At 25.0% G+C, this 23638-nt stretch overlaps 1 protein-coding gene across 2 annotated transcripts in view; it reads right to left on the reverse strand.

Annotated features, from left to right (window-relative positions):
* The window catches only part of LOC132929930 (uncharacterized), a 175395-nt gene that overhangs the window by 38499 nt on the left and 113258 nt on the right, over nucleotides 1-23638 (reverse strand). For both annotated transcript variants that reach the window (XM_060995574.1, XM_060995573.1), the window contains one exon: nucleotides 17599-17760. In XM_060995574.1, coding sequence (XP_060851557.1) covers nucleotides 17599-17760 — 162 coding nt within the window. The remainder of the gene's footprint in view (nucleotides 1-17598; nucleotides 17761-23638) is intronic.

The raw sequence follows: 23638 nt of genomic DNA on the forward strand, positions 1-23638 counted from the left end.
CAATTGCTGCTTTTGATTTTAGTTTTAGTGATATTTAATGTTATACTAACTATTAGCTATTATTAGAATGTGATATAAAGCGCGAAAGATGATTTTTTTATAAAATATATTAATTAATAAGTAGGTATAATAAAACATGTGTAGAACCATTATTTCAGGAATTTTGAAAAAGTCAATAGGTACAAACATTTAAAATATATTATTTATTACACCATATTATTATAAGACGTATTAATATGTTGATGTAATTATGAAATAAAATAAATATTATTTATAAAACCGGATAAGTGATCTGATGTATTATAGATCGCTGTACCTATATTAAAGTTTGAGTGTTCCTCATTATTGAGTAGGTCATTGTAACATATGTGTTAAATTCTAATTCAATAACAAACCATTGCAGACAAAAAAGGATTTTGGGTGGAGATGTGTGTTAGCCTCAATTTAGGATATTTTATCATTTGTATATCACTAAAAATAATTTCGTTGGTTGAAAATATTATTAAATTATATGATATTATTTTTAACTTATAAATCAATAAAAAGGTACCTACTATACAGCGGTGTGTATAGGTTCGTGGTATAAATGCCCTAATATTAATTTAAATATATTGATAATTTCATTGTATGTAAAAACTGATAATTGAACAATAGATAATTTGGCAAGTCACTACGAATATTTTGTAATACTTATTTTTAATAATTATTATAAAATAAACATATATAATTTGAGGATAAACCATTATATTATATATTCGAATATCCAATATCGCTCGTATTTGAACTTCAAATGCTTATCAAAAATATATATGACTAGAATGTATGTGAATTTATTCTAATATACTACAATTATACAAATTCTTGTATAAATCGAGTAAGATAAACGATTTTTTAGGATGTCAGCGCACTATATTCTGTTTTCTCTTTTTGTAGCCTCGGTCAGAAGGAGAAAACGAATTTTCACTGACTTCCTTTTAACTAATTCAATTTATTTATTAATTTTTTTTTTTGCACTAACTTCTTCTAACTATCTTCCATATAGTTTATACAGTGTATATTAATTTCAGGAATAAAAACATACTAGCTGCAATTACTTGTATATATTATGATTTTAATTATAAAATACTCCTACCCATGCCATGAAATACTATTATTGAATAGTTTCTTCAATCAAACCAACCGGCAACCAAGCCTTTTTTATCCAACCTCCATCTATTGTGCTTAATGTAAAAAAAATGTAATACTGATTGTATAAACAAAATAAATATGACAAAAAAAATATATATAAAATGTTCTTAATTTGTAATTAATGGTTTAGAACACAAATAAGATTAAGTACTAACAACTAATAACGCGAACAGACGTCTTTTCTAGAGTGGATTTTACTATACTAATTTTAAAAACAATTTTTAATTTTAAAAATAAATTTCATAGAAACTATTTACATAATAAATATCACAACCTAATAATTATTTGAAATATCATAGTATAATATAGTTAAATAATATGGTTGGAATATTAATTGGAAAATATTTGTTTTATTATATAGCCTTTACGATATTAATTTGCTTAATTATAATTGTGTTTCTATATAATTTACAAATTAATGGTTAAGATAGAAAAATATAACACCTTGATTTAATATACTATAGTACTATACCATTTTTGGAAAATAATATTGATTGGATGCTGTACTCTATTAAATAATATTCACTAGGTTTACCAGCTATGTGACGGGCATATAAATTCAATAATATATAAATAAATCTTAATGTCGAAATGTATAATTTATTATTGAATTACTATATTGGCATTAAATGAGACAAATTGTATTTGTTTATTTATAACTGTTAAGTTATTTATATGCAAGAAAAAGAATTATAATCATTTATCAGTTTAAAAAAAAACATACTTAAATAATTATAAATGATTACAACTTAAATATAAGTATATCTATTGAAAAATCATGTTCAAATACAAACGATTTTATTGACAATTGAAAATGATTACCCCTTATAATTCATATACAAATATGTTTCGATTATAAAGATACTTATTTACACCTTTTGTTACACTATAGGTACTCTAAAGCCTTTTAATAATTATAAATATACATTAACTATATTGTTTATAAATAAAATATGTTTTCTTCATTTAGTAACATAATATATTTATTTATATAATAATTGTGTTTGTTCAGTTAAAAACTTTAATTTGCATAAAAATCTTATAAAAATCAAAACGAACTCTTTTAAGAGTTGTAAAACTAACTTGATTTAATGGTTTAAAATGTTGATAAAAATACTGCCTTTTCATTAGTTATAATTTCGTGAACTGAAATTAGTGATTATTTTATTACTAGCATTGTGTATTTCAAATTTAAAGTTTTCTTTTTATTAAATTATTTTATTGTTTTACATAAATTTGTAAATTTTTCATACTTTTGTAATGCCCTCAAGACTTCTATTTTATACATGTCCAATCTTTTCGATTTCAAGTTGAACGAAGTGTATATTGATTATCTTACAATGGTGTTATATTTATTTATATTTGTTATTGTATATTTTTCTGTATGCACCACTTTGGAAGTAATGCCATAAGAAACTTCCATGTAACTCACTCACAAATATTGGGAAAAAAATAATAAAACTATACTTGGAAGTTGGAATATATTATTATCTTTTAATGATTTTTAGTATTACCAACTCAGAAATCGCATACTTCTGAAATCACCGTTTTGTTAATGAAATCATGTCACAACGAAAATACATCTCAAACACAATTTAGGTATCTATATAAAAATTAAGAATATAATATAACATAACATTCATATCTTCAACTGTTTTTAACAGTCAAACTTTGTAGTTACAATGTATTAAATTGTAATCATCCGTTTATTGCTACGCACTCACGCCAGAATTATTTTAGAATAATGCATATATGACAATAAATTAAAATCGTTCTAATGATTAAAACAAATTAAACAGAATAATATGTACACTATATAAACACGACGGCCTTTAAAATAACTATTATCACTGCGATAGATTTTTCCTTGGCGTTCTGTTGAAGAAAAAAAAATTCAATATTTACACAGTTGTTCCAACATGACATGTAACGCAATCATAGTGTGTAAATAGAAAAAAATATATGTAAACATCATACATATATGCATATATATATACATATATACATATTATATAAACATTATAATGTATACGCCGACATACCATCTCAACTTGTGGTATGCGACGAACGCTATAAAACACATCTTAGTAAACGAGAAGATATTGTAACGATATGCTCACAATGCTCACATATTATCATTGTATAACAACTTAAAAATAATAAATAAATATCAGTAGGGTTGTCACGAGCAGATGACGGTAACCCCCAATATAAATATGCATCACTGATGAGAGGGGCGATTCGTACTTTATATAATAAGGACCTGTAGAAATTGTCACGTATTTTGTGGCAATAAAGACGTGTGACTTTCTTATGTGCCGCCAGAGACATGGATAGCCAAATAAAGGTTTCTACCACCAAGCTAGGTTCTTGTAAACGTAGAGGCTTTTCATAAATTCGCCAGCTGTTCTCTGGTTTGCATGACCATGTCTTTTTTTTTGCCAGTGCATGCGCACCAGACATGTTATCAACACCGGATTTTGCAAGTAACAACACTGGACTTAAGTTGATTTGAACTAAATTAGTGTTTTATTATATTATACAGCTTCGAGCCAGGTGAAGTGCACGTGAATTTAATACTAGTATCTGGTAGATAATTTTATTTTCCAGCACATGTAGAAAATAATCTATAGACTTTAGATTTTCTTATGGCATTTTGTCTGATTTAACAAGTTTTAGTTACCTTTGGATTTTTAACTTAATTTTTTTTTACTCTTTTATTTTTACGTAATTGCAACATCAAAAAGTCAGCCTAATAATCAAAGGCGTTCTTATTCGTGGTCGTTATAATACAATATATTTTATATGGTATAATAGCACGTCGAGTTTGATAACGAATTATCACCTGATTTAAAATACGTAAACAATTCTTACGCACACGAGTAACTCTGTGCAGTAAAATTATACCAATATAAAATATTTAAAAATTGTAACCACAATGCCAATGATATTATAATAATATGTAGTGTTATTTTCTGTTCTTCGTAGTTGTTCATGTCTTTTATAGTGCGATGTATTGTACTGCATAAAGTATAACTACAAATATTTACATTATATACTTCACCAGATCTATCACATTAATCATTAAATACCAATCAAGTACGTTGGTATCTACGGGAGTACTTGGTGTATGGAACAAATTATAATTAATAATAGTGATGTCGAATAGAATTATTATACGTAATTATATTATTATTGTGTAATGAATTATGCATTATTCCTAGGTATCCTTTAATAATATTATAATAATTAAACTAGTGACAACGTACTTTATAATTTAATTCATGGAAAGTTAATGTAGTTAATTTTTTTTTATATAAAATGTACAGCACAAATGTAAAGTACAATTTATTGTATTATTTTTATTTTTTTTATATATTATATTGAATAAATTATGTAATAACTTAATTTAATTTTTAGAGTAATTTTTTTCGTTTTGTCTATTAGGTATACCATTATAATCGTATTTTATTAGGTAATTACATAATTATTTCGAAATTATCGACTTATAAAAAATAAACAAATAAAAATATCCAGAATTTACGAAGCTCAGGAAGTAATAGAATATCTTTGCTCAATGATTAAAATAACATTATAAAACATAATTATGATTAATTAGCTAAATCAATTTATTAAACTATATTAAATTGAGAAAATTTAATCGTAAAAACATTACGATTAAGATCTTGTATCCCCTTAATATTATATAAATTGTATAGTGTTTAGTTTAATATAAAGTTTTAGGAAAGTATTTTGTGGTTTTGTTTTTTTTTTTAGTTAATATCATAATAATTTAATTTTTGTGAGTAAAAATCAATTCAACAATAAAAAAAATCTGAAATAATATCAAAGCATATTTAATTATTGGTTTCTATGTGACCATATAGTCAAAATAAAATTAAAATGCGTGTCGAAAGAGGACCCATGGGATTTCACTGTTCAATAAAACTAACATTGCAATATTCCAAGTTTGATTAAATCACATACATAACTTAGTAAAAAATAACAAATTTAATAGCATCACAAGATTAATAATTGTGACATAAAACAATTGAAATAAAGAAAATACATTAGAATTTATTTATTTGTTTTGGATAAAAAGTTAATGTCAAACTTTGGAATTTCTAGATTAGTGATACCCGCCAATTATTGTCTTATCTAATTATACGATATATCATTATTGGTTAGTAACTTTATGATTTAGTTCAAGTTTTCCTGACTATATAAATAATTCTAATTGTTTGAATGATTATGTACTACTATTATAATGAGTTTGTGTAACAAACGATACCTGAAAACTTTTGAATTAAACTTCCGAAACAAGTATATATACATAATTGTCTATATTAGATATACATTTATATTAATACATCTACATAAATGTATGCTAATTATTTGTTTAAATTGTTGTTAAATCAAAAATATAAGTCTCATATTTTTATTATTTCCAATTATTTGAACGAAATGTATGAACATAAAATATTTGAGTAGAATTTAAATATAATATAGGTATGTGTACTTAACATTTCATATTACATTAAATTCATATGATATAATACAATACCTTGTGCTTATTTTATAATAGCATCATAATAGTTTATTTGCATTTCGTATATTTATTCAGAGTTAGTCGATTCGAATTTGAATAAAACATTATGGTTCACGTATATAAAATATTTTGAAATATTTATAAAAATTACATATATAAATAATGTAAATAATTATATATGTAACGTTACATGTAAATTTGGTCTCAATCCTATTAGATTTTGAGTTAACGGTAAATGTTTTGTGAATTTTAAATGCTGCCAATCATTTTCGCCAAAAAATATAAGATTTTCTCAATTGTTTGACTTAATTCGTTTTTGTTTTGACCCATTTTATTTTTATACTAGATAATAATATATTATATAATTGATACATTTTCTTCAAAATTGTCAATCATGTTATCATGTTACATACAAATCTAAACACAAAATATATGCTTCACATTGCCCGTGTAGTAGTGTGATATCGTATATAATAAAATATATACATTGAATAATCGCCCTAACACGAATTTATATACACGTGTTGACGTGTACCTAATATTTTTGTAGAAGTTGAAAACCTACGAGAATTGTAGTCTATTTCGTTTTGACCTCGACGACCACCCCCCTCTTCACAAAGTTTATAGGTCGAACTTCTTTTGGGCGCTTTCGCAAAACAAAACCATGGGAGCCAAAACAGTATTTTTATTTTTATATTTCCAATTTAAACAAACTCTAATATAAAAATATGAGTAGTGGATATACTCATAAGATTAAATAAGCACATTTTTTTTTTTTGTATAACAAAAGTTTTTATTACACCATCTATATAATATTATATATTAGTTCAATGAGTATACTGACAAAAATGTTTAACATTAAGGAATCAAATTTTTATTTTTAAGCTGTAATCATTATTTCAGTAATTATTATAATATATGATTCATTATTGCAATTGGCAATGTTATGGTCGTAATGATTATTTTTTACTTTGACGAATTTATATTAAAACTGGAAGCTTAAAAAAGTATACCGAAAAATCCTTTAAATAAAAAAAAGACGCATAGAAAACATGTATGTAATGAATTGTATGGTTTCTTCGAGTAACACGATGATATCTATATACAAGGTTTAATACAAATTTAATGTATGGTCTATTGAATAAAATAGGCTGCGCGTGCACGTGCCATTTTCGACGATATAATCGATCAAAGTCAATGGTTTCAGTTTTCAATTTAACTCAGTTTTAACATATATACCTACTTGTAAACGTATATCTTGTGGTAACTCGTGGAAAAATGTGTGAAATAATTATTTTTGTCGATGTATTGCAAGGCATATGTAATTTTTGCGAAAATTAAAATGCATTTTCATTAGGTACATCTACAGTTTAATTTTAGTAATTTTATCAACATAAAACTACACAATATGGTTATTGAATATAATTGCCCTACTTTACATTAATCAATAATACTTTTTTTTTAAACTTATTAATATTTTTTTTAAATCAATCATTTATTAAGTTAATTTTAATAAATATATATATATTTTTAAAAAATTATTAATAAGTATATATAAAATAAAATAAAAATGTATAAGTTAATTGTAATTATTGTAGATATGAAATGTGTACTTTTGTATAAATTACTGTACTTATAAGTGGCACAAATTACAATTACAGAAATTGGCGCAACTACTACCTACACATTACTTTTTTTTAATGTTTTAAAAAAAGGATTCAAACTGCGTTTTGAAAATAATTAAAACATTAATTTCAATTTAAATTCGGTAGGTATAACGAATTATTACGTTTGATCATAATATATTATATTATTTTATAACGTATAGTGTGGTATAAATTCGACCAATTATATTAAATTTCCGAGCTTTAGGCTACTGAATCGCATTGCGGCGACGCAGAATCAGATCGTACTAGTTTAAATTATTGTTACATATTTTATTATTCTATACCAAATACCTAACCTTACCTAATCTAAGGAATTACATATTATACATTATTCGAAACACGTATGATATCTATAGTAATACATGTGAATAGTATTGATGGTATATTTTATTATCCTAGACCACTCTCACAACCTTTAGGGATGTAAGTAATCCAACTACAACACCAATTTTTCTTGTTTTGGTGTATAAAATATTATTTACAACGTACAATATAGTGATTTATAGTGGCACCACTTCATTAAACTATATACTTAGCGGATTAATATAGGTAATATATTATTGTAAATTAATGTATACATACGTATTTGTGTGTAGATAACTTTCGGTATTCGACGGCCTTTCACGGTGTTAGCCTTACATTTAACACGACTACAGCAATACATTTAACCACAAATGTGGGTGACCGGTATACTGCGTGTATGTGTATTATTCTGCACTTCTGTAGAATAATACACACATACACACACCTATACACCTTAGTGGTGTTCGACGTTTATTCTATCCGTTTTGCCGAAACAATTCGTTACCTACCGAACCGCAAAATCGTGTGACCGAGAACCATATACAATACAACACTTGCCGATTTATTAACAATCCACCGTGGTGTACGATCATCCATGAAGTCAACTATAATATATACAGGGCGATCCGCTAGAAATGATCACTCTTCTCGCCCTTAAACAATACATTTTATTTTATTATCCTGGTTTTATGAACGTACAAGTATACATAAGGACCATATTTTCAAACATTGTTTTTTACTTTTAATGAGTATTCTGCTATGGATGTACAAATTTTTTTTTATTTATTAAAATATACAATGAATTATTCTTCTTAAGTAGATTATTTTTTTTTGAACATTTTTATAAACCCAAATTCAAAGTTTTAGCTTCTAAGTTTTTAATATTTATGAACTAATAAAAATTATAACCATTATATAATAATAGTCTTTAATAGAATACAAAATGTTCCTATGTAATATACTAATATTTAATCTAGTACTTATCATTATCCTTGGACAATTTTTACAAATTATATAGCGTTTTAATAAACTAATATTAAATAATAAAATATTTAAATAATTTAATTCTATATATTATCACGGAGTACTATCTTTAGTGGTTTATCATTAATATTTCATAAATTACTTATACACATTTCAATTTAGATTATGTACCAACATTTTCGAAGAAATTAACCGCTTAACAATTCACAACAAAAAATTAACTGTTAAAAACAGGACACTCTTTAAACGATATAAAAGTCCAAGCATTTAAAAATATGGTTTTTACATACACTTAAAAATTATAAGCATGATAATGTTCATAAATTCATTATAAAAGAAGCAAAATGGGGATGAGCCATAAGCATACTTGGTGAATCACCCTGTACATATTCGTGTATGTATATAGTGGTAGATGATAGTGTTAGGTTACAGAGCTTTTTCATCTTAGCTCGTTTTTCCACGAATAAAATCACTTTATGCTGCGTCTGACCATAATGCACATGGTTTATTTGTTAAAAATAGTAAACACGATAACTTTTCTACGAACCTAAGATTCGTTATTTTCGCATTATATTCTTTCAATCGAATATTATTTACATTTTATATAACGTGTCAAACTTTCATACATTTTCAATATACATTTGGACACTCAATGTTTGATTTTAGATTCTGAGTAAAACGATAAGTTTATTGGTATTTTCTAATAGGTGGGGTTTTCTTTTAGATTCTGAGTGGAGTGATGAATTTATTTTATTTTTATGTATGTTATCATTCTATGGAGTAGTGGATAAATATATATTTCAATCATTAACTTCGAATATTAATTCTAGTCTAAATTAGATTTAGTAAAAATGTATATATTATGGTTCCTTTCTAAATTATCCGGATAAAAACCGAAAAACAAAATGAAGGAAAAACAGGAATTTTTATATTACACCAATTTTTGACAAAATCGAAATACTATTTGATTGTAATTCAAAAATAAATAATTTTGGGTACTTGAAAAATTTACAAAATATTTATAATAGTATTTAATAGACATGATATAATTTTTAAAGTAATTTAATTCTTTTTAAGTATTTATGAATATTTTATATTTAAATATTAAATAATATTTGACTAATAAAATTTTTTAAAATTCTAAATATTATTCCTCGGGACCTAAAACTTTTTTCACTGTGCATGTTATTATTTATTTTACACATTACTTTTTTAAATAGTTAGATTGATTTTAAGCATTTTTATATCACAATCGTCGAATTCATTAACACCAGTCTATGGTACGTTAATATTGACAGGTAATAACAGTTATCGATTTGTTTTTATCAAAAAACTCATATTACTATTTACTTTTAAAAAATAAATTAATAATGTAGATATAAATATATAATAAAATACCCTTTAAAAAATACGTTTATGATAGACGGTTTGCTCAAAATTGTTTTTGAAATAATTTATCATCGAATTTAAAATTAACATATCCATTTCAATACGATTTACTTATTCTATGGCATATACCTATTCGTATTATAATAAAATATATGACATAGTTTTCTTAGGAAAAAATTATGTTTAAAGAATTCTTTTGAAGATTCCTACTGAAGAAATTCATCACAATATTTGAGAAAAGTGCATAGTGTTTTTAATATTAATAAAAAAATATTTTATTTTAGATTCTGAACGGAGTGATGAATGTATTGATTTTACAATGATGTGTGTTTTTTTTATTTTTGTGTCTGTCATCACTTTTTGGAGTAGTAATAATGCTTCAATTTTTGACTTCAGCCCCTCTTTGAAAAGGAAAATTCATCTAATTGGTACTTTGGGGGGTCAAAAGTAAAAAAATTTCAATAGTTTTCAAAAGCGTCGGGAAAAACCCTGAAAAAATAACGGAAAAACGGGAATTTTTACGCATAACGACTTTTTGACAAAATTTGATTTTGCTGTAACTCAAAAACGAATCACTGTAAATACTTGAAATTTTCACCAAATATTTATATTATGATTATCTATTTACGATTAAATTTTCAAAATATTTTGACCTTTTTTAAGCTACTTATAGACAATTGAAATTTTCGACTTTCCTAAGTTTTTTTTCTTAAAATACCGATAAAAAAAAATTTGGCTATCCAAAAAATCTTGAAAATTTATACAAGGTTTATTATAAGTTGTACTTATCGTAGTAAAAAAAAATCAAAAATTGTTAGTCACAATTTGTGTTTATAATTATTTAAGTTAAAATGTTTACAAAATATATCAAAATCACGAAAATTTGCAAAGAATTTTGAAGTTGAAAATTCATAAAATGTTTGTGATTTATACTTAAGGTTCAAAAATCCAATACAAGGTTATCCATAAGTTTTCCTTTAAGTAATTGTAAAAAAAAATTCCAACGTCAATATAGAAAACATAAGCTGAACAGTGGATACGGTATAGATACCTAATATTATTGGACACTCGTTTCCTTTTGCTTATCTCCCTGAAATGTAGTTGAGTGGTGTTTGTAAATATGTTTAAAACAATGCAAATCATCATATCCAAAACTGATTATAAAATTAAAAATTGTAACATTTTATTATTAAAACATTTTATCGTAATATTATTAATAAATATAATACTACAAATTTAAATATAATTTATCACTAATCGAAAATCATTCATTTTTAGATAGGCTATAACATATATACTGAATTAAATATATTAGAGTTCATTCTATTGCCTGTTTACAACTAAATATTTATATATATTTACTTCACAGTACCATTTTCTATTTTGTACTTAAGAAATAAGTTTTTTGTATTGCAATAAATAGATAATATGTAAGTGTGCCCAATTTTTTCAGGCAATAATTATTTTTTCTTCTTTCAATTATTCTTGAAATAATATCGAAAGCTGAAAATTATATTTTTATCTGGCAACACGTAATAACTAGGTTCGCTTGTTATTGGATGGGCCGAGTGGTTACTAATTAATATCGTACCCGAGATACCAAAATCCTAAGTACACAATTTTGAATATTCCAGAGAAAATTTAATTTATCTTGTGAAATTAAAAATATAATTGAATATTTCTTTTAAAAAAGCATGTTTTGTCTAGAAATAAGTGTAGGTATATTAAAAAATTTAATTTATTTAAATAACAGTGTTATATTATCATTTTATAATAATTATAATATTAAACTGAGGCCTTTATACCATAGAATACTTATTTATATTTTCATATACTTAATATACAGTTAAATTATAAAAGTGATTTAATATAAGTAAACATTTTTGAAACTTACTAAGAATTAATTGTAATTACTAATTATATACACTTAATTTTTTTTTTAATATAATATTCATGATTTAATAAATGAATAAATATAAATCAGTACCTTTGAATACTTAGTTTTCTAATTATAGGTTATATATTTATGTATATAATTTGTATTTGGAAAATTTTTTTAAAAAGTATTATTACTAAGTATGTTTTTGCATAAATACAATATTATAAAATTCTCAAATTTATAGCCGAAAGAAGGTTTGTAGCTAACTAGCAGAAATAACGTATGTTGACGTTTTATGAAAATCGAATACCTACATCATATTTGAATATAGTTTCTCAAATAAGTAAATAAAATATTGAAATTTTGAATAAAATATAGAGAAAGTTAAATTAAATACTTTTAGAGTGAAGTATTTATTTACAAAGAATTTGGATTTTATAAATTAAATATTATAAAAAGATCGAATTTAGTTTGACTTAATTTTAAAGTAGTGAAAAACTCAAAGCTTATACTAGAAACTACTTAAATGAATAATTAAATTTGTTATCAATCAAAATCTAAGAATATTTGATAAATTTTATTTACATTTACTGTTTATTTATATTCAACAAAAAATTTAAGATAATTAAATTAAAAAAATTGTTTGTGTTACAAAGTTAAATATTATTATTATTTTATCAAGATATTACAGCAAAAGCAAACATTTTACAGTAATAAAATTAAATAATAACATTTTTCTTAAAATTATTATTTATAATTTAATATTTGTATTGTGACTATGATTTGAATATTATGTTGAATTACATATTTGTATTTTACAGTCTTATTTATATTATTATAACAATTAATAAATATTTAATTTAATAAATAATATCAGTTTAGCTATTATAGTATAATAGTTATATATGGTATCATTTTTGAGCGATTAATCAAGCAACAAACCATTGTTTCATTATTTATATAATATGTTAGTAAAAACGTTGGTGACATGCTGTTATTATTATTTACATAACACTAGGTTTTCTTCATCAATGGCATATTCTTATTACGGTTATTATAGATTCTCTATAATCGTGCTTCGTGGTTCAAAATAAATGACTTCGAATTGAAATAATCTAAATAGAGAATCGATCAAAGTTAAGCGAAATCGGTGCTTGAATCATAACTTAATTATAATGTTATAATAATATTATAATGGTTTTATTTACTTTTAATTTTACTGAAAATTAATTTTTACTGGCAAAACACGGGGTTTGATATTCGAGTATTTTTCTGTGTTTTCCCGAAAATCTACTGCATGGAATGTATATACGCGTAACGCGTTATTGGCTTATAACCAAAATCTCGTTTCATCCGGCCGCAATTCACACGAGATAAAACCATTATTTTTCTAGAGTATCTTATTTTTTTTCGACCTTTTGGCGTTTTAATGTTTCTAGATGGTTTTCTGCAAGTCTTCAGAAATTAAATAAATATCTAAAAAAATAATATACATATTGTATTTAATTCGTTGCCCATTAACTATAGACGTCGTAAAAAAAATGTATTTTTGTAATAAAATAAATATACCGGTAGGCGTGCATCTCAAGTGCACAAATAGTCATCATGACTACTGCGATATTAAAATATTATATTTGCAACGACTAAATCGAGAAAAAAATATTCTCCACCGCGTAATATAAACTTAATTTGTGGTTTGTAACTGTAACATTTACAACAAAACAATATCACTGTTCAATTTTTATTTAGAGATTGAATGGTTGTTACACGAAAGTTGCCGTTTAATTAAAATATAAAACTAAGTATAAATATTTTGACAAATACTTCAAACATTACGAAAATGCTAATTACAACAAGCAGTGACATAGATAAGATAATGTATTTTATCTGGAGTGGTAAAGGGGTTAAACAAAATATTATACATATATATGTGTATAACACATGCATGTTGTGTAATGTTGTGTTCGTTGTTAAACATGAATTATATAAGTTAACGTTAGGTACGCCGTTATTATAATATAATTGTTTATCTCTCGCAAGGGTGCTCACAGCTAGCATAACATTTATACATAATATACAACTACAATTTATTATGTAAGTAGTGTAATTATACATGACTGCATAGTTTTTTTGTTGTATTTTATTGTTTATTAAAAAATTTCGGGTAATAAAATATATTGTTTTGAAGGGGAAAAAATGCTGTATAATATTGTAATGGTGCACGGTATATTTGACAGGATGTGCGTGGGTAGCAGTTATGGGCATTTAAATATTCATCGAAAAAACAAAGAAATTGAAAATTATTTACAAGAACAATAATAAATATTTGAAGAAAAAAAAAATTCAATTTGTATATGCTTGTAGTTTCGCACGTTTTCTGCGATGTATTTGTTCTTTGGGATGATTATTTACACGCCGGCAAACTCGATCGGCGAGTAGGTATATTCAATTGTGATGCAGTGGTCTATAGAAATATTGTAGTCAGCCCCATTCCGTTTCAGCAATACTCTCAATAGTCACCTCTTCTGTGATTCTCTTGTGCATTACATACACAGAACTGAAAGTGACTTATTTCTACCCTGTTTATAACTACCCTTACTAAAAAAAAAAAAAAATACTATGCTTTATATGTATGGTGAGATTCAAACAATATTTTTATCGGTGTTTTGTTTAATTTTTTGTACATTTTTAATTGTTTTTTATCTGTTAATTTAATTATTTCATTGAATTATATAATATCCAATTTAAATAATACACAGCATTCTATGAATTATGTGGAAGAATGAACAAATGCAGTGAAAAATAAAAAAAAACAGTCTTACAGAACAACTTCAATAGTTGCAGCAAATATTATTATGACAACGCGTGTCAACATAATTTTTACACAAATATACGTTATCATGATTTATATTAAACATGCACGATGTTAAAAAGACGTTTAGTGTCACGAGAATGTGAGGTATTTTAAAAGTTATCTAAACATATTTCCTTACATAATGTATAAATATAATTTCTATGGAATATTTTTGATGTTCACGAAAAATATTTAAAACGGAAGTCGTTTTGATAAGAGAATGTTTAGGTATAATATAAAACACTGCAGCCAAAGTAGAAAGAACAGAGACTCACCTATATTCTAAAATCCTACCGGATTTCCATTTACGGTATTATACTTTGTAGTTTTATACAATACCTGATCATACATGTTATTATGCGCCTTCATTTTATCCGCTTTGTGTTTTTTAATTCACCGGTACATTTAATAACCAAAAAATTACTTCTGCAGTTCCGGCGTGCAGATGGTGTGTATTACATGTACACATACAATTATGTAAATACATATACCTTTAAAATAATGGATTGTTATTAATACTGCACACTGTATTAATACAAGTTGTTATTACTTATAATAAGTAGGATATAATAGGTAAGTAGTCATTGATGAATATACACAAACACAAACATGTATACAAACACTGTACATTCGTACAAGTGCATAACACACATAATAATGATAATAGCCATACATACTATATTAAATTATAATACTCGTAATATTGTTTAGTGTCCGCCGTATTATGGTATTGTATAGGGTTTTGTGTGGTTCGTTTTATAAAATTTGAATTTTATTATGTTTTTTTCAATCTTTCGCAGATGTTTGAAAGTCGATTATTATGTCGATGGCTATTTAATATGGTACTAATAATTACATTTGTACTCGCATATCAGTGGTTTGTATTTTTTGGTCAATTTATATAAAAAGAAAGTATTAATATAATGTTTAACAAATTGTATTGGAAAATATGAAAGTTTGTTCGACATCAACTAATTTATCAGTTATATTATTATTTATGATTATTATTCATTGTAATAAATATCATACTTAGAGCGATTCACAATGCATGATCACTCCATTTTTTTCTTCTAATAATTAATTTATTCAAATTTTAAATTTTAAAGTGATTAAGTAAAGTATATTTAAAAACTATATTTTCAATTATTTACATTTGTATACAATATAGGGGTGTCTTGTACTCCTGTGGTACCGACTTCTTTTATTCAAATGAGAATTGCCCTTTTTTCCTTTAAATAGTTAATCAGATGACTTTTTTTGAAAATATTTATGTATCTAGATAAAAAATTCAAACCAACAGTTTTTAAATTATTCAAATTTACAGGTAAAAGGTAGTCATATTCAAAATGATTCAACAACAATTTAAAATATACCTGTATTCTATTGAATTTATTATTTATTATACTTCGAAAATTATACTACTGTATTTGAATAGTAGTTACTAAAATTTAAAAAAAAATCATCTGCTGAATAATGTCCAATAAAAAGGTCTAATTTGAAACAAAAAAAAGTTTATATTGTCACAGAACTTCTTAAATGTTATAAAACATTTAAATTCAAAAAAATATAATCTTCAAGTATACTTAACATTTTTGAATTCAAAATTTGAATTCATTTATTATCATATTATGAAAAAAATAGGAGTAAAAGTGTTTGATGAATCATTCTGTATATATGTAGTTTTAATCTGATTGGTTTTGTGTAAATACTCACATCGCACTAATCGGTTCAATAAGCTCTGGTTAACAAACCACCCCTGGTTGGATAATTTAACTGGTTAGTTATTCGAAAGCATCACTAGGATAGTAGGATCTATACGTGACGGTACTGATTATAAAAGCTGGCTGTTATTGCTGTATCTAGGGCTCACTAAATGCTGGCGGTTACGGTTCACTCGTGCCATAGTCACCGTAATCACTGGTTATATAAGGTGATTCTTTAATCAATAAACAGTTATTTTCTCAGTAAGTTTGTATCATTAAAAATTTAATTTAATTTAACTTAAAGTTAACATAACTTATACATTAATTATAATTTATAATATAATATTTAGAAAAAAAAAATTTTAATATCTTAAAATTATATAAAAAAAAATTGTTAGGTTAATTAATACATGCATTTAATTGAGAAAATTACTGTACATTGGTACAGTGTAAAAATAATCACTCTGTATATTATACACATACTCGTTCGCAAGACCCGTAGAAACGATTGGTGGACGTTGGACGTCATTGCATCTATTACTTCCGTGCCACGAAACGATTTCTATCGTAAAAAAATTCCCGAAGTCGCGTATCGACAAGTGACATTAATAATGATGGTACAAAAAAATGTATTCATCTGTTGTGTTCTGCATGAATGTATAATATTAGTTTAAACAGAGCTAGTCGATAAATGACGTGTGGGTTACCCATCATCGTGATATTATATGATGAATGTTATAATATTTTGTATTTTATTATTGACTTATATTTAAATTTGAGTTATTGTTAAAGTATCGATTTCAATAGAAATTTGATATAACGCTGTTTTTTATTTGTTTGTTTGCCAACCTAATCAAAACTATAACATTGTACGGTATCTATTGTGTAGATATAATAATAATATGGCTCATCTGACACATCGTATATATATTATTTATTGAGGAGTCGCATTAGCGTTATAAATTTGAAAACGATTACATAATATAAAATTTATACCAGTCTGTTAACACAACATTTAGATGAATATTAAATATAGGTAATTACATTATAATACAGTACATTATATACACATATATACGTACTATTAGTGCAATGCTGCTCCAAACCGCATTGCGCACAACGGTTCAGCGCTAGTGCTCCGCATTGGCATCCGCCGTGTGGTACACAACAGGCGCAGTCCTGTCTAAGTAAATCGTGATTGCATCGGCACCCTTGTGATTCTTGTGTCCATAGGTCCACTTGGCCTAAAAATATATGGAAACATTTTTTTAAATTTAGTAATTCAATAGTAAGACAAAAATAGGTACATAAAATATGGCTATTTATCATATAAATATAGTCTTGCCTACATCATATTTAAATATTGTACAATAAACATAGATATAAATAGACAACAGTTTTTTAAAATGTAATAGGTGAGTTATATTGTAAGATAGTGAAATGTGGAAATAATAAATTATGGTAAAAATTATTGGCGAGAAAATAAATGTTCCAATACAATATCCAGTACCCGCATATAACATATTTTTCATCATTATGTTGTAACATTGAATATTATATGAGATAATTGAAATGAAGAAAATAATGATAAAAAAAAAACCGATGGAAAAATGTAGAAAGCAAAAACCCTAATTGAAGTCTTAATGTCAATATTATAAGTATTGACGAGTTGACAGAATTTAGCATTATTTGATAAAAAAAAAAGTATTTGTGTAAGGAATTTAAATATAGCTAATATTAAATATTATTATACGGAATATTTCTTTATACTTCCCATAAAATAATATCATATGACTAAAATTCTTTAATATTATTATATAATAAAAAAAACTTCTTTGCATATAGACGTCAAATAAGTACAATTTATCAAAATAATAATAATAATAATGAAAAAACAATATATATTATCTATACAAGATGATTATTTTATAAAAGTAGGTAAGTAGGTAATCGCTCTCCTGTATAGTAGCCAGTAAATATCAAGTATATCCTGTCATTAAGTAGATCACTGTAATGCAATTGATATGTTAAATTTCAATTCAATGGTAAATAATTACATACGAAAAAGGACTCTGGTTAGAGACTAAAATAATAGAATAAAATGGATAATTATGAATTTAAAATTTGCTTTATTGTGCGTTAGTAAGATGGATGCGAGTACGACGTATTTTCAAGATTATTATTTATTTATGAATATAATATATTTTTATTACCATTTTGAAAATGTTAACGTTTATATTTATAAATAAATTAATTAATTAATTCGCTAATTGTTCGATACAAGTTTACCTATCTCGAATTTTATTGTAATATGCAGTTATAATTCTGAATTCAACTAAATATTCTGGTAGAATAATGATTTGGTGAATATTATAATAATACCTTGTGATTTTGTTTTTATTGTTGAATAAATTATATTTTAATAAATATGGATATATTTTGTATGTAATCTGCAGGAGCTTAAAATATCATGTTTCATTTACCGCACAGTACAATAAAATTCTAGTTATATTTTAATATATTCATTGCAGTGCTTTATAATTTCTAACTCTAAATCGTCATGACATTTTTATGTTTATAAACTTTCTTTTGCATTCATAAATAACATACGATTTATTTAATATTTGCACAGTAATATTATAGCTATATAATGTAGGTCATTATAATATTATAGTGGATAAAAAAAGGTTTATTTACAACGTTTGCTTACATATTTTATTTACTGACTCAGTTAAATAAATTAAGTTTTTATAGTCATAGTATTAATCGTGTTAATTAAACACCTGTATATACCTAACACGTACTTAAATGTGTTAACTACCTATTTATGTTATATATACACTTTTATATTATTAACAATTTATTATATTATATTAGACGTTCCTTAAAATATATTGAAATATATTTTTATAGGTTATTTTAAAAAATATGTAAGTGTATAGGCTTTTTTTTAAATGTACATTTTATATCAAACATTCTAATATAGTTTTTTGAGCTCCAAAAGTTCTTAGCATGTTGTAAAATATTTACTTGATGTGGTTCAAGCCACTAAGTGAGATGGAGCTTGGTATAGAACCTAATTAAATATTTGTTAGTCAAATAATGTTTTCTTCAAGAATAAATTTATGATGATATTTTAACGATCATAATATACTTTAATATTTTATCAACAATACACATCACGAGCAATTTTAGTATATACAAACTAAACATTAATAGTAAGTATAAACCTACATAGATATTGAAAATACAGTTATATGTTACATTGGATTGCCTTGATTGAAAATCATAAAAATTAAAGTCGTATAAGATTGATTAGTTTACAATGTATTTCTGTATTCATGATGTAACGTGTAATTTCTATACCCACTGATACAATATTATGTAATATATTACTATATACAATTCCTACTAAATTACAATCAATTTATTCCTTTTAACAATTACGGTATAGAGAGTAAATTAACAATATATTAATATAGTTCAAATATTCAATAAAGTTCGAAGAAATTTATTACGGACAATATTTTTATCAAAAATTAGTCTTGTAAAAAAACATATTTACCTAAAGTATAAAAAGTAAACAAAATAAATAAAATAAATAACACAATAAAGTGCCTGATATTACGTGAAGTGAGGTGTAACCATGAGCCCCCTACTATTTTTTACGCCAACGTTTACCAGTTTACCACCATTACTTAAATAAACTTATTTCACTAGCTATTATACTCGTAGAGGAAAACAATTTACAACTATGATATTCCTATAACATGTGGGCTATATTGGTTGTAAAACGTGTGATACTATAATGTAATATGACGTGCGGATAGACTGCAATTATTTTAAAGGAGATTTATGTACATAATACAGGTGTACTATTTCAAACTTGCAAAATTTAAATTTAAAAAAAATATATATAAAATTATATGTGTACAATAGCGTGTATTATTTCTTAAGAGTTAAACTAAATAAATCATACTATTTTACATGGACCATTAAGCCTTGAGGATACTTACCATAATTGTTATTCTTATAATATGCAGTCAGATCGTATATTCGCTATTAAAAAAATCAACTAGCGATTCAGTAAACTGAATAAATATGATATTCAACTTTAACTCAGTTAATACCATGGAATATAATATAATAGTACATATTATATAATTTAAATTGCTTCTTGTGCTCAGGAGTCAGATGAACTCTTCAATCGACGTAGTTAAGCATATTTACTATTATATGTTTGTTCTTATCACATGTATATTTATTGCGCGTTTAAATAATATGTATACATATTTGTAGTCAGACAAAACGACTCATCGATTTCCCCTTATTTCTCACCAGCTACAGGAGTCCCTCGAGAGATCGATCTTTTCCCTGATTTATTCAGTGTATACAGAATATACACATCACACATCAGGCATTCTCAAAACAGCAAATACAACTATACATAGCTATTTATGTTGATTATACAATTATTATGGCTTTTGACATACACCACATGATAGCTTCATCTTCCCTTCAAAAACATTTCGATAATAATATTACCCGGACAATCAGATTGTAAATGAAAATAAGCCCAAAAAAATTGTTATATAAACTATTCACACTGCACTAAATTTCACACAAAACTACAAAGGAAAACTTCATGTTTATAACTTCTCAACTACTCTCCGTGTCATCTCAAAAGGCAATATGATCGAGATCTTTTAAACTAATAGCTTAAATTAATTAAATAACTAATTGGATCTAGAGGGCTCTACCAATGGATAATTGGATAACCTCCCTCATCATGTCATTATGTAATTATTACTATAATACATTCATGATTCCATCATATTTACCCGTTAAGTTTTGAGTACAAATAGTATGTTTATAAATAAATAAAAATTAAAAATATGTACACAGATCCCATCACTGTAAACAAACTTTAGAATATATGCTTATTTGTAAATATTATAATCGTTCTAATAGTATACGTACGATAACAAAACGTAAGACACTGAATACTAAATGCATATTATAGAAGAAGATTTAGGTATACAAATACTAAGCAGTATCATAATAATACAATCCCTTACGGATAACGTCGAAGGTTTATATATTTCAGACTTAAACGAAGGACCTTTGGGTCGAATTCGGCACGTGTCGGTCATCGTGAACTTTAACCTGGTTTTATTTTCTCAGCGACAAGGATTTTCTTCCTTCTCGGGTGACAGAATGAAAAAAAAATAGATATAATAAAAGCTACGTGTAGCTATTCCGGCAAAGCGACCTCGTAGAGGTTCAACGCTGTCGTTCTACCTAAAACTATACAATTATTGAACTAGTTTGAAAACAACAACTGCTCGCGTGCAAGGCAAAGATCGGTACACTGTACGGTGTGTGTGTTAGCTTAGAGTTATTGGATGGCCGAAATACGAACCCTTATTCGTTAATGAGATAAATTTATCATGAAAAACCAACTATTTTGTTTCTGTATATCAATTTTCTCCGTCTAAATAAAAATTCACAGAACTCGATATTGCCGTAACAAATTTTCAAAAATCCATTTTTAATTAGTTTTCTTGGTATAATAATATCATGTTATATAGTTGTAACTAATCAGAAACCGAAATACGTTTTTATAAATTGTTATCAAATTACTTTTTCCCTTCACTTAAATATTGTACGATACTCCCAAATTCAATATTAATGGCACTCCGGGGAGTATGTTTTAAGCGTTCTCTTTTCATTTATAATAAATAAACACGAACAGCTAATACATTTCCAGTTTAAATGTATGATTCAATAAAAATAAACAAGTTTTGTTTATTTATTATTTAAGATACATAATTGTTGAGATATTGATCGTAAATAAAGTGTAAGAAAACATAATATTGCATTATTTGTACATAGGTTATGATAATTATAATAATGAATACGCATTGTAAAGATAATGTTATTTAACTCCAACAACAACAACATTATGTTAAACAGTGAAAGAAGAAAATAAAATGAGCGTTTAATTTATAGCTTACATTTTATTAAAAATAAATTATAGTACAACTTGTGAAATATGATGTACCGATGTATTATTGTGAATAACACGAAACTGAATAGATTTATTTTATTTTGAATAACATAATATTTTAATAATATTATTACTGCCATTATTTATATTTTTAAACGAATAAGTGTCACGGTAATTATTATGTATGGGCGTTGAACATAACACTATTATATTATACAACGATAAAGGTATATACATTAAAAGTGCTCCATTTTATTCATTGATATGTTTATGGAATTTTTATAGTTCCTGTTTCTTAGCACACACATGTAGCATGCCATTATTATGTTGGTATATTTTGTTTAACATAATATAAATTCAGGATAGGCAATTGATTGGAGGTAAATAATTGCACGTTTTTTTGGAATATAAATAAATGTTTAGATTTATTACGTGATTAAAATAGAAAATTAATTCATAGCATTGATGATCGAGAAAAATTGGGAGGGGATATTATATTATATTATATATACACGAATTATGATGTTATGCTTTCAATTAGTCGTATGTACAATAAATTATATTATAAAATTACATATATTATGTGAACTTTAACTATTGCTAAAGGACTTATTATTATTTTTTTTTTCATCGATTTAAATGTGCTATTATTTAGATCGAATCATGTGATATTAAGTGAATTTAGAATAAATAATCAGCATATTTCCAAGCAAATAATTTTAAATCTACATACAGCTGAAATTAAATTTGTCACCAATGGATATTTTTATAAAAGCTGATAATGCATATGCATTGAAAAATTGTCCAATATATAATATATGTATTTGCAAGTATAAAGTATACAAAATGATGTTATATACATTTATTTTTTTTGATAGTTTATTTCATATAAACAATTTATTATTATCATACTTTTGATTTACATAATTTTAAATGTATAATTTATACAATAAATAAGGTATATGTATGTATAAGACATACTATTATTTATACAAATCCATAATATTAATAATTTAAAATGCCAAAACTAATTTCTATAATTAAACATTTTTTGATCTATTGAACTTTGAATAATTTATTTGTCATTTGTATTTAATTTAATTATAAAATAA

Source organism: Rhopalosiphum padi, chromosome 4, assembly GCF_020882245.1.
Source record: "Rhopalosiphum padi isolate XX-2018 chromosome 4, ASM2088224v1, whole genome shotgun sequence".
NCBI lineage: Eukaryota > Metazoa > Arthropoda > Insecta > Hemiptera > Aphididae > Rhopalosiphum > Rhopalosiphum padi.